Source organism: Rattus norvegicus, chromosome 12 (assembly GCF_036323735.1).
Source record: "Rattus norvegicus strain BN/NHsdMcwi chromosome 12, GRCr8, whole genome shotgun sequence".
In the NCBI taxonomy this organism is placed as follows: domain Eukaryota; kingdom Metazoa; phylum Chordata; class Mammalia; order Rodentia; family Muridae; genus Rattus; species Rattus norvegicus.
In genome coordinates this window covers 10,550,007-10,563,554 of record NC_086030.1, presented here as the reverse complement: position 1 = coordinate 10,563,554, position 13,548 = coordinate 10,550,007, and the positions used below count along the sequence as shown (strand labels likewise).

Below are 13,548 nucleotides of genomic sequence, written 5' to 3'. Positions count from 1 at the left end.
TCCTGAGGGAGGCACAGTAAAGTCCAGTAGGCAGGGGCACAGTCCCGAGACAGACATTTTTTAGATTCGTTTCTGTTTGGTTGGTTAGTTGGTTGGTTAGTTGGTTAGTTAGTTTGTTGGTTGGTTAGTTGGTTGGTTAATTGGTTAGTTGGTTGGTTGGTTAGTTGGTTGGTTGGTTAGTTGGTTGGTTGGTTAGTTGGTTAGTTAGTTGGTTAGTTAGTTTGTTGGTTGGTTAGTTGGTTAGTTAATTTGTTAGTTGTGTGGTTGGTTAGTTGGTTGGTTAATTGGTTAGTTAGTTGGTTGGTTGGTTGGTTAGTTGGTTAGTTGATTAGTTAATTGGTTGGTTAGTTGGTTGGTTGGTTAGTTGGTTATTTGGTTGGCTGGTTATTTGGTTGGTTGGTTGGTTATTTGGTTGGCTGGTTGGTTATTTGGTTCGTTGTTTTTGTTTTCTTAAACAGATCTTGCCTCAAATTTATTAGTAAAAGCCTCATAGGATGCTGGTCATCTGAAAATAGTGTGAGGTGTACCTGACACACCAGTCCATCTCTCTTCACACTGGCAGAGAAGCCTTTTTCTATGTGGCCTTCACGGGAGTCTGGGCACATTGGGAGCCTTAGCTGGAGCTGCGGCCTCTGCCTTGCTTTGAACCTTCAGCTTTGGTTGGCAGAGCCTACGTCCCTTCCCATATAGCTTTGACTCTTCTTCCCAAGCTTGGGGTGACTGATGAAAGCCAGACGGCTGAGTTTGTGGCTGGGGCCCTTTGGCATCTTGGGTTTGACGGCCTAGGACTTCACAAGGACCTTGATGGCCTCTCTGCACGTGCACTCACTGCCTTTGCTTTGTTGGCCTGCGTCTTCTTCAGGCCTGTCTTGTTCTGAGACAGGGTTTCTCTGTGTAGCCCTGGCTGTCCTAGAACTCACTCCAGGCTGGTCTTGAACGCAAGGGATCTACCTGCCTCTGCCTCTGCCTCTGCCCCTGCCCCTGCCCCTGCCCCTGCCCCTGCCCCTGCCCCTGCCCCTGCCCCTGCCCCTGCCCCTGCCCCTGCCCCTGCCTCTGCCTCTGCCGAGTGCTGGAGTTAAAGACGGGCACCACCACCACCCAACAATGACTAAGGTTTCTTGCCATGTCATGTGGGTCAGGTATGGTACATGGCTAGAAACAACTGCCACCATTGTCGAGATGCCCACCTCACCCCCACACCACCCTTAGAGGAAGAGGGAAGGCAGACAGCTGGGCAACAGACCACCAGGCCCAGCTGAATATACCCCACAGTTACCGCTCCCCAAGTTGGCAGTGTGTGCTAACAATTCTATCAATGCACAAGAAGAGAGTTTTATCCATTCTCTGACGGGAAAGAGAATTTCTGAAAGCCGAAATGGCCGAGGGCTTGCCCTGTTGTGCTTTGTTCTCTAGGATACTTTCTGCACATACCTGCAGCTTGAGTACTCAGAGCAAGCTAAGGCTGCCGCTCGGCAGGCAGAGGCCTCTCTCCTGCTGCCTGCTGTTCAGCAGAGGCTGACACATGGGAGACCCGTGCTGCGCATTCTCTCTCTGCCCGATGACACCTTAATCACCATCCGAGAAGATGGCGCTATTTATTTCTGGTCCCTGCAGCTGAAGCTGAAGAGGAAAAAGCCGATTTTTGTATGTGATTTTCATTTGATAAGGGTGCTGAGTGCTACGGTTTGGTTCTATCTGCTATTTTAAAACTGGCTCCTTAAGTGGCGTGATTACATAAATTGTGCCCTGTGAATATAACATATCCGTGGCAGATTTTGCGAGTCTACAGGTTTCGAATAAGACACAAGCCCTACGAGGCGTCCAAGATAAATGCTTCTTCTTCTTCTTCTTCTTTTTTTTTGCTTCTAAATTCAGATGAAATGATGAATTACACATGCTTCTGTCATGTAATTTCTCACGTGTCTTACTGAATGACAGATGGATCGGGCATCCCCGCCCCTTGGTGGTTGTACCCACGAGGCAGTTCCGATAAGGCTTTTCGTCTGAATCACTAATCAGAGACTCAGAAGCCAGCACGCATTGGGAAAGTGTAATTAGGAGAAAGGATGCCCGGCCCACTTCTGCCTCCTGCAACCCCTCTCAATCAGCAAATATTTGAGCTCCCGCAGTAAAGCAGGCTCTGTGCTGGGTGCTGGGGACAGAAAGTCCAGCATCTGCCCTCAGGCAGCTTAGAACTAGAAGGTACAACTAAGCCTCTCAGGCCCCTTCCAGGGGACAGCACTGAATTGGCTCTTCAAAGGCACCAAGTTCCTCCCCAGGAAGGAGAAAATCAATTAAAGAAAACTACAGGGTTGGCTGCTCTTCCGGAGGACCTGAGTTCAGTTCCCAGCACCCACCTAGAGCTCACAACCATTTGTATCTCGAGTTCCAAGGGGACCTGATGCCCCCTTCTGGCATCTGAGAGCACCAAGCACCCATGTGGGGCCCATACACATAGACATGCAGGCCAACACTCATGCACATAAAATACACGTAAGCTCTTTACAGTAAAAATGAAATAAACTAAAATTAAATGAATACCGTTTTTAAAGGCATATACATTTGTTTCTTTTCACCTTTCAATTCTGTAGCGCAAGTCCACCAGCCAGAAGTCCCGATGGGTGACAGACATTGTCAGCATGCCACAGTACAACAAAGTAATCATTGGGACCGGGTAAGTACAACCGAAAGGGAACAGTTCCGGTGTGAAGGGATACCTATCCGTGTCTGAGGTCACATAAACATACACATTTGCAGTGTGAAGGCTAACGTTGGAGTCTTAAGATATTAGCTCCCATGTGTGTAAACAGAGGTACACTTTGTGTGACTTCATGCCGAGAGCTCATTATCTCGAGGATGCCCGTCTTGTAGAAAATCCTTCTGGAACCAAGAAAGGGCCACAGGAGGAAAATTAGTCTGAGTACTTTTCAAGCACACTTTATTTGGATTAAATGGTTTATTTGTTTTCTTATCCATCTAAAGTGAGTCTTGACTGCACTGGACTAATTCGCAGGGTAAAATACACAGCGCGAACATGGAGGTGCCCACTCATTGCCGTTGCCGCTGCCGCAGCGGTTGTGCGGCGGCGCGAGGTCCAGAGGGCTCAGGCTCGCACAGGGCTCCGGCTCACAGGAATGTGAACTCAGATCGCAGAGGGAGGGTAGAAGCTGAAGACCATTTTGGAGGGGGGTGGCTTTAGGGTGTAGCTACAGTTAAGGAGCAGGTGGAAGGGTTCTCACAACTCCGCCTACCATACAAGCCCCTCACTGCCGAAAAGCCCTCTCCACAACTCTCTTCCACAAGTCCCTGAGGCTCTAGGCTTTAATGTCCAATTCCATGACCAACCCAACCTATCCCCGTTATTTTATTAAATTATAATTGTTCATGTGGTGTAATACCTTATATTAACTCATCTTCAAAAATACATTTATTGAAATATCAACATAGTTGATATAATCAATTTAATATGATGATAAGTAGTAAGCAACAAATGCAAGTTTATAAATTTGGCTCAATTTGGATTTTAAAATTTTTTATTACATTTATTTTTAATCATTTTAAAAAAGATATACTGCTTATTTATGTGTGTATTACGCACACATATATATGAGTGCAATACCCAAGGAGCCCAGAAGAGGACATCAGTTATTGGCAGCTATGAGCCATCTGAGGTGGGCGTTGGGAACAGAGCTCAGGTCCTGTGGAAGAGAATCAAGCCCAGCCATCTTTCTAGCTGTGTTCTTTTTTTAAAAAAAATCATAACACTTGTATACTGGGATACAGTATGCTAATCTAATATACGATTACTCCCTGTAATGATCAAATTGTGGTGATATTTACTTTGATTGATCACCAATCAAATGCTAATCATTTTGATGTGTTATTGAGAAGACGAAATATGTTACAGCTTATTTTAAACAATAGTTACCCAGCTGGCCTATAGAAAGTAAGAATTGCTCCTCTTTCTGATTTGGTGCTCCTAATTTAAATTCTTTCCCCCACCACTCTGACCTTCTCCACCGCCCTTCTCAGTGTCTAGTGGTCCTGTGAGGTCCCTGTGCGTCAGCTCCACCAACAAGAACTCGCTGTGCGCCTTTTCTTTCTGTGGCTTATTTCACTTGACACGGTGACCTCCTCTAGTCTGATTTTTGAGAAAGATGCTTACTGGCCTTGTTGTGTGTGATCTCACCACGATTCAGTGACTGACATGGCCACTTATTAAACACTCCGAGCTGGCCAGTGGCACACTTCACTGGGGTCCAGGGATCCACATTTGAACTGCATTGTGAGGAAGGGAGTGAGAGGAAATGACATTTAGCACAAGGAGGCCCAGGCTGAGGGCCAGGATTAGAGCATGGTGTGAGCTATCGTTTTTGTTGCTCTCACAAAGCTGTTCTCATCTCAGCAGCCCCAAGGTAGGAGGGTTGGGTCAAAGTACTAGTAATGATGTTGGGAAGAGGAAAAAGGAGGGAAGGCTGCTTGGTGTTTTAGCTAATGAAGAGCCCTCCACCCGTCAGGTTCCAATCTGACGTCCTATGTTCTCCACACTAAAGCCTGACATTCTGAGTGGTCCCCAGACTTCAGACCAACCACTCTCTCACGGGTTACCTCACGGCACCTTGGTGGCTCATCTCTAACACAGAGATTGTCAGGACCCCATTTTACAGAGAAGGGACCTCAGTGGTGAGCTGAGCTCTGTGTTCCCTACAGCCAGGCTCCAGAGCCAAGGCAGCAGAAAACTGTACCAGCCCCTGATGGAAAAGAGCCAGTCATGTGGCCGGGCTTAGAACCCGGCTGAAGAGATGTCCCCACCTTAGAGAGGTTTGGGAAGGCTGGAATTTAAGCCCCATAGGGCAGGATTTTCACTGGTTGGGGGCCCCCTCTTTGTGGAATCAATGGGATTTAATATACTCACACAGGGATGGGGTGAGGGGCTTCCAGTTGCCTTCAACCATGCTTGCCTTGGACAGGAGCCGGGAGTTGCAGCTGCATGAGCTCTCGAACTTGGAGCCTTACTGTCAGATCCGTGGCCTGGAAGCTGTGCCCCTGAAACTGGACTACTGGTAAGAAAGTCCATTCTAGGGAGGCTGCCTGTGGGTGGCTCGCCCCCAGGCACTAGGAACTGTTCCTTGGACAGCACTCGCTAACGCTCCACCTAGCATGATCCCACCATGTCACACGTCCCGGTGATGCTTAGCTGAGGGACTGTCCTTCACCAGCAGAGAGATGACCACCAAAGAGCCAAAAGTGGTGGTCATGGGCCTTGAATCATGCTTGAGGCAGAGGCAGGTGGATCTCTGTGAGTTCAAGGCCAGCCTGTTCTACAGATCGAGTTCCAGGACACCAGAGGCTACACACACACACACACACACACACACACACACACACACACTGAATCAAAAAACAAACAAACAAATAAAAGAACCAAAACTGAGTCCTGCAGTTATCAGTGATACCTTATATGTGGCCAGATCACTTGAAACTCGATCCTGAACATAATATCCGGCTTTCCCTACCTACTTACTCCCTGCACAGCCATACCGAGAGCTTTTGAATGGTGTCTTGGTCGGCTTCCTGTTGTGGTAATAGAACGCCTGAGAATGGGTAATTTATGAAGGAAGACAAGAGGTTATTTATACTTGAGGATCCGGCAGCTAGAAAGCATCATAGTGCGGTACCAGCTTCGACTCTGCTTCCGAGAGGGCGCCTGCTGCTCTGACTCACGGGGGGGGGGGGGGGGGGGTGGGGACCGCTAGGCTTGATCTGTAACAAGTGTCTCTCACGGAAACTCAGGCACTCCTGGCCCACGTGACCCAAACTGCCTCTAGCCCCTACCCCACAATGCTGCTACCGTGGAGACTAAGTCCCCGCGTGAGTTTTGGCGAGGAATATAAATACCCAAGCTAGAGCAGATGGCACCCCAGCTCCTCTCATTTCCCAACTTCCAACTGTGAAGCGTTTTCAAGTCGCAGGCATGATAACCTAGTGAACAGGACTCCTCCAACGCATGCCAAACAGGGGACCTCACGCGACACCCAGTGCTGCTCCTAGCTCCGACCACCTTTCCCGCAGTGTTTGTCAAGCACACACTGTGTGCCCGTATTGCTGACTATGGGGGACACATTCATAAATCGCAAGGTCGTGTAGATTCTCTGAGTAGGTGGCTCCCACTGAAACAGCCATTCTCTGAAGCTCACGTGGCATCTCTGAGAAAACTCCCCAGCGGCGCTTTCAAACCCAAGGCACCCTGGCCCTTGGCTGTGCTGGTGCTGCACTAAGCCACTGGTGCGCGAGTCCTGAGTGACTCACGGGTGACTCTGGTGTCTTGGGCTTTGCCGCTACTCTCTGGCTCCTAAACATCTACTGGCATCTACTAGGAGTGAGGAGCCTTGCACAAAATCCTTGTCCAGAGGGCCCGGTCCTGGGCACCCACTCCATTCCTCTCCACCTGGGGTCCACAATGAGGCCAGAAGGGGGCGCTTCAAACATTCAGAGCGTAGGTACCCCACCCCAACCCCCTTTCAGGAGTTTCTTTGTTGAATGGTTGTCATTGATGGCTCCCCCCACCCCCGGAGCTGGGGACCGAACCCAGGGCCTTGCGCTCGCTAGGCAAGCGCTCTACCACTGAGCTAAATCCCCAACCCCGCTTTTTTTTTTTAAAATCCATGTTCACTTAGTTTCTTGAAATGGCACAGTGTGCTAACATCACTTTGAGGAAGGACCATATAGGACACTCACGAGAATATGTTTTCTCCCGGTGAGATGGCCACCCCTAGGTACCTCTTCTACTCCAGGCACTGGGGAAGCTGGGATGGGAGGTGAAGACACACAGAGGCTGTGAGTCACACTTCAGCCCCCTTACCTCTGGAGAATTGGATAGGTGACATCTTTATCCACAACCACAGGGCAGGTCAAAGTCTCTGTATACACAACCCCTAACACAGCAGCATGCCATACCCAAGGGGAACACTGTCCTCACCAACTCACATGTGCTCTGAGGGTGGAAACAGAGCTAAACAGCCCTTGCCCTCAGAGCTGTTCAGACTTTTCCTGGTCCATTCCCACCCCCCAAACCTCCAAACGTCACGTGCTTCCCGAGTTGAACAAGTGTCCACCTGCAGCCCCGAAGCTCATCTGGGAGGGAGCTAGACCTAGGAACCAATGGGATTGTCCGTTAACGATGTTGTTACCTGAAAGCCATGACCTGATGAGCTCGCATCCTATGGGAAGGGAAGATTGTCCCAAGAGTCTCAAAGCGCAATCCGAGGCGCTTCTTTGCCACTCTGAAGTAGACTCTGCCTCTTTCCGTCGTCTAGCTTCTGTCCAGAGGGCCCGATCCTCGCCACCCCCTCCATTCCTCTCCACCTGGGGTCTACAATGAGGCCAGAAGGGGGCGCTTCAAACACTCCAAGCGTAGGTGGCCCCACCCCACCCCCACCCCTTTACAGGAGTTTCCTTGGTGAATGGTTGGCATTGATTTTTTTTCCCTATGTTCAGTTACGGTTTCTTGAAATGACACAGTGTGCTAAATCACTTCGGAAACCCTTTTTGGAAGAGCAGTTTATAACGTCACAGACTAAGCAGGCATGAGGAGGGCTGTGGATTATGTCCTTGGCCCCTTAGATGCCCTCTATGGCTGGCCGACTCGTTCTTTCCGCGAGTCTAGCGGAGCAGGAGAGCAAGCACTCGGACATTATCTCCGCTTCACCTCACCTCCCTCTCACACCCAGACCTAATCACTTAGCACAACCGAAGAACCAACGTGGTATTTATCGTAATATCCTGGGAGAGTGGAGTTCTGGGAAATACAATGGGATCTACTTACAGGGGCTGGCTGCTGCGGGGAACATTAATCACGGTCTCCGAGTATTTTCATGGGAGCACATTGTAAACTAATTACCATGTTGAGGCCCCGCTCTATCATTACCCATAATGCATGATTTCAAACGTAATCCCACTCCTGTTATATGTATTCGCTCCACTGTAGACATACTCCGAGGGACACCCCAGCCCCAAAACTACAAACATAAAACAGAAGGAGGCGGGAGAGAGGATTTTTCTTTTTCTAAGATGGTGCCTGGGTCCGCAAGCACACCAGACAAGCGCTCGACCCCTGAGCTGGATCCTCAAAGGAATATTGTTAATATGAGTGACAAATGCCTGTCTCGTGGAGTCTGCAGATGGCAGAAGTCACTCGACAGCTACTTTTGACACAATGAATGAATACAGGTAGCAACAATTTTTATTATTCCAGCCTGACCTCCTACTAATCCATATGCTCGCCCAGAGAAAGATGTTGACCTCATCCTATGCTAAACAAGAGGCAGCAGAGAGCTACATAGATAGATGATAGATAGATAGATAGATAGATAGATAGATAGATAGATAGATAGATATTTTAAAACTAGGAATATGATATCAATCTCTATCCAGGATTTCTCAAACAAAACATAAAGTAAAAGTTCACAACCTCATGTCATTATGGCATATCAGGAAAAAAGCGCTTGGCCTCATACCTACCCCAAAGGGCTCCAGTTCTGCATTAAGGAGGTGCTTGAGACTTGAACACTACCTTCCAAGAAGGCTTTATGGTGAGCCCCACCTCTCCAGCAACCTGAGAGGTGAGGACCCCCTCCTCCACCCCCTCAAGCCTTTGACCCTAGTCCTGGGGAAGGGGATGTATCTGAGAGGTAAGGCCCCTGTTTGGGTCTTTACTTCCCACTTGTAAAGGGTGTGTGTTTGTGTGTGCACGTGCACATGTTTGCCCCCACACACAAGTGTCCCTTCAAGAGTGCAAGCACATGCAAAGTTGAATTTTTTTTAAATCTATATTTTAGAGCAGCTACATAGATAGATAGATAGATAGATAGATAGATAGATAGATAGATAGATAGACAGACAGACAGACAGACAGACAGAAGCCAGAAGTGAGCACCAGACCCTCTGATACTGGAGTTACAGATGGTTGTGAGCCACCGTTGTAGGCTCTGGGAATTGAACCCAGATCCTCTGGAAGAGCAGCCAGTGCTCTTAACCACTGAGTCATCCTTCCGGCCTCAGAATGTACGTTTTAAGTAGACGTTAAAGGAAGCACACTCGTGATTAAATGGGAAGGGGTACTAGTGAAGGGCCAGAGAGATCAATGCAGAGCGTATTAGCAGCTGTTGTGGGTTTCTCACTGGTAAAATGTGAGCTTTGCTTAGTGGACATCGGGTTAACTTTTTAACTACCGACTGGCACGTAGTGGGTGCTCAATAACCAGCTGCCTCCATCACTGGGATTCTCCAGCCGGGCAGAGCAAAGGCGGCCAATAGAGGTTGCAACAGGGATGTCGAAGAGGAAGAAGTCAAGGCAGAGCTTCCTGGGAGGCCAGCTGGGGAATGGATGCTGAAGGAAACTGAGGCCTGAGCCTGTGTCTGGCTGGAAACACCATACAACGTCCCTGAGACGCTCACTTTAAGCCTCCTGAAAAAAAAAAAATAAAACCTCCCTTCCTTTCATCTTCCATGATGAACCTTTACATTCCTCACGAGACACAGCTGATCTGCTAATAAAAACGCCATTGTTCCCATATATTGAGAAAATAAAGCAAGATAAAAAAAAAAAACCCTCTCTCTAGTGCTAGTCAATACCCCACCGATTCTGTTGTCGTTAGAGCATCTGAGGCTGGATAAATTATGGAGACTATAGTCTCACTCCGCGTCAGGACGGTCTTCTTCCTGCATCACAAGTGGCAAAAGCACCACACAGGACAGAGCAAGTGCATCTCCGGCTCATCGGTACAGCCAGCCCCCTCCCCCATCGCAGGCCTCTACCCTCATTACCTCCTCCGATCCTAATTAGCTCCCAAAGGCTGCACCTCCAAACACCATTAACGTATGAATTCGGGGGCTAAATTTCCAGCCCAGGAATTCAGAGAGGGAACAACAGCATTCAAACCAAGTCATCCAACGGGCAGCAGAACTGCTCTGAGAGCCGGTGGTGCGTGCTGGTAATTGGAGCACCTGGGAAGCAGAGGCTGAGGACTGAGGTTTTAAGACTTGTGGGGGTGGGGGGGGGCTGTATACTGAGTTTTGAGCTAGGCTGGGCTGCACGATGAAGCCATATCTCAAATAAGTAACCGAATCACTAATAAATTAGATAGGTGGGTAGGTGGATGGATGGATGCATGCATGCATGGATGCATGGATGGATGGATGCATGGATGCATGGATGGATGGATGGATGGATGGATGGATGGGTAGATAGATATTATGTATATGATACAGATGGTTCATAGAGAAATAGATGATTTATAGATAGGTAGTATTAGATGATAGATACTAAATAGATGGTAGATAAATAATAGGTAAATAGATAATAGGTAGTGTGTAGCTAATCTATAGATAGGCAAATCTATAGATAGATATTGATGGATGGATGGTAGAGAAATAGATAATTGACAGATAGTAGGTAGAGAGATGATAGTATATAGATAATAGTATGTAGGCAATAGATGATAAATGGATGGTTGGTAAATAGATGATTGATGGGTGGTAAATAGACAGATGGATGGATGATAGATCAGCTATAGTTACTCTCTTCAATCCACTGCAACCGAGCTCTCCCCTTCCTTGCCCACCTCAAGCATCTCTTCCTTGGGTACCAACAGTGCTTGCACTAAGCACCCTTCATCAGTTCCTGAGCTCTCCTGACTTGGCACATCAGTCATTGTGGTATTTGAATGAAAATGAACCCCATAGTCTCCTATGTTTGAATACTTGGACTCCATTGGTGGAATTGTTTGGGAAGGACTCGGAGGTGGCCTTGGAGTTGGAGGGAGTGGGGGTGCGGTAGGGGGTGGAGATGGGGCAGGGAGGGGGTGGGGTTGAATGGGGAGTGGGCTTTGAGGTTTCAAAAGACTGGTAACAGTGCCATTGTGTCTCTCTGCCTCAATATGCAAGCTCTCAGCTTCTGCTCCCCTCAACTTCTCTGCGGCGCTGCCATGCTTCCCTGTCACGGTGGATTCTAACAGTCTGGAACCGTAGGGAAGCAAACCCTTACTTCTGTAAATGTTTTAGTCACGGTGTTTATCACAGTAATAGAAATTGAGACAGAGTCAGCCTGGTCCTTGATAGACTTTCTTTGTCTCCCTCCCCAGACATTTCACTTCCCACTTTCTTTTTCCAATGTGAAGAGGTTTATGAGAGAAGAGGAGAGGAAAGGAGGCTGACCATGGGCACATGGAGGGAAGGAGTGGGAGATGGGGAAGGAAGGGACAGGGACAAAGAGGGCATGAGAAAAGGAAGAGCAAGAAAGTGCAAGAGTTCCACTTCCCACTTCCTTTCAGTCGTCATGGCGTCTTTTCCCAGCCCACCTCTGCAGGCTCCTTCCCTTCTCCCAGACGTCACATCCTTGGCGCATGCTCAGTTCCTATTCCTGGTCCGTTGTACTCCTCCCCTTGGCGATCTCCTCTAGTCTGTTTTAAACACCGGCACAATGCTTGTGACTCCCAAGTCAATGTCTCTAGCACAGACCTTTCTCCCAAATTTCTGCCTCATACTTATTCAAGTACCCTCTTACCCTTGAACCTCCCCTACCTTGAAGTCTGGCAGAGTCTTCAAATACTACCAGTGACAGTGAGCGGTTCTCACTGTTTACACTCTGTCTCCCACCCCTCCTCCTAAGGCTCAGGTTCCAGCCCTCTGGGTCTTTTGTCTCTCCCTGCACCCCTGAGTAGCATCAACCCAGCCAGTATCCAGTTCAGTGCCCTGTCGCTGCCCACACACTGCCCATTCACCTCTGACCACTAGCATGCCACAGCCCCCAAATCCGGATGTATCATTTCCTTAAAGCCTTTGCTAATCCTCTGAACTGAAATTAATTTCTTCTCTGAGACCTAGAGTATTTTATTTTTATCTCTAGTGCCAACATCAGTCTTGTATCACAGGGACAAACAGTCACTCAGCAAAGACAGCAGTGGGACCGCTGTGGGCCAGACACCTTTCTGGGGTCTTCATGCTCTTCAAAGTAGTGAGGATCGAAATAGGAGGAGATTGCCAGTGAAGTATAAATACCAGGGACTAGGGACATGGCTTAGCTCAGAACATTCTTGCTGTGCAAGCCAGAGGACTAGATCCCAGCACCCACAAAAAAACCAAAAAAAACCAAAAAACAAAAAACCAAAAAAAACTGCATGTGGTGGCCATTTAACTGTAATCCCAGAGCTGAGAATGCAGAGACAGGGAGATTGCAAATCAGTGAGCTGCAGGTCCAGTGGGAGACCCAGTCTCAGAAGACTGAGTTAAGAGGCACTGAAAAAGACATGCGCATGCGCGCCATCTTATTTGCGCATGTGCGTGATGGATGGTTTTACTTCCGTTTTGTCGTTCATGTTTGACCTTAAATTTTCTGGAGTGGTTTCTTCCTCACCCTGAACTTAGTCTTGTCTGTCCACTTATTTCTGTAACACTGCCCTCTCACAAGACCCCATCTGAGACCCCATCCTTTCTTACCCGTGCTAGTTGGTAGGTCTGCTTTCTAGAGCCCCGTTTCTGGGCGAGTCTGGTTATTCTTTGCTCCACAGCCTTCAGCAGATCCGGTGGGCTTTGGCTCCCACTGCAGTGAGCATTGGTGCCTGGCATGGGGGCCACACCCCGTCTGAGCATCTCTGAAATGCAAGTGTGAGTAGAATGCCTAATGGATTCTGCTCTTAAATTCCATCCAAGTGGAATTTAAGACACATGCTGGTCCTCTCAAGATTTGACAGTTCCCACGAGTCTCCGAAATGAGCCGCAGCACCTAACTGACCTGGCTCTGGCGCTGGCGGCCTCGCTAGGCTGTAGTACCATTAATTCTGCTCATAATAAGCATACAGTAAGCCAAAGATGACCTCCTGTCTTCCCTAAGTTGGGCCATGTGTGGAATTGTTATTTCTGGCAGTCTAGCAAAGATCTAATGGCCGTAACCAGTCGCATTTCCACACGCGCTGTAATCAGAGTGGCCTCTTTCCCTTTCATGTGCTCTGAAAGGGCCAATGGCCCCTTGTCCACAGTTTCCCATCCACCCAGGTCGCCCATCACCTTTCATAACAGGAGTCAATGATTCTCTCCATCTTGAAGAGGGAGCCAGAAGATTTGTTTTGTAATTCATCCTTCTGCATCCCATAGAGGGGAGGGGAAGAAAAAAGAAGAAAGGCTCTTTGAAAATCAAAAGCGGTTTCAGTGTGGAGGTGGTGAGGTCATCGGGACTTCGAATGCTGTGATATGTCAGAAATTGCCCCCCTTTGCTTTTTCTGCGACTTGGAAAAGTTCAAAGAAACAGAAACTGGACTCGGTCCAGACACAGCTGGGCATTTGCAACTTCCCAGCCACCCCCATCCCTGCCCCCACCTCCGTCCCCCTCCCCTCCTTCTTCCCAATGGCCTTGCTCGGAGCTTGCCCTGTCCTGGGCGCACTGAACTCAGGGTGTTTGACAGGCTGAAGCTCTTGCCCATTGCTGCATTTGAAGCTAGTAAATTCACTTTTGTCAGCCTCGACTCCCAAATGAGATGGTTTCTTTGCTTCGGAT

At 48.5% G+C, this 13,548-nt stretch overlaps 1 protein-coding gene and 2 long non-coding RNA genes across 4 annotated transcripts in view; 1 reads left to right on the top strand and 2 right to left on the bottom strand.

Annotated features, from left to right (window-relative positions):
• Wdr95l (WD40 repeat domain 95 like) overlaps positions 1-5,434 on the top strand; it is a 35,390-nt gene extending 29,956 nt beyond the window's left edge. The window contains exons 6-8 of the mRNA XM_039089921.2: positions 1,414-1,644; positions 2,592-2,674; positions 4,971-5,434. Of these exons, the coding sequence (XP_038945849.1) occupies positions 1,414-1,644; positions 2,592-2,674; positions 4,971-5,067 (411 nt within the window). The 3' untranslated portion in view covers positions 5,068-5,434. The remainder of the gene's footprint in view (positions 1-1,413; positions 1,645-2,591; positions 2,675-4,970) is intronic.
• Positions 2,388-7,324, bottom strand: LOC134481257 (uncharacterized). Of its 2 annotated transcripts, none has more exons than XR_010056691.1 (3): positions 4,916-5,054; positions 4,166-4,278; positions 2,388-2,880 (listed from the first exon to the last, which is right to left on the bottom strand). It is a non-coding gene; the product is annotated as an uncharacterized LOC134481257 (long non-coding RNA). The 2 variants fall into 2 exon arrangements; XR_010056690.1 differs by lacking the exon at positions 2,388-2,880 and adding an exon at positions 7,191-7,324 and having other exon boundaries at positions 2,922-4,278; positions 4,916-6,806.
• A 2,304-nt stretch (positions 7,325-9,628) lies between these two features.
• Positions 9,629-13,251, bottom strand: LOC102551137 (uncharacterized). The gene is made up of 3 exons (XR_358491.5): positions 13,062-13,251; positions 12,495-12,649; positions 9,629-11,458 (listed from the first exon to the last, which is right to left on the bottom strand). It is a non-coding gene; the product is annotated as an uncharacterized LOC102551137 (long non-coding RNA).
• Positions 13,252-13,548: the final 297 nt, after the last annotated feature.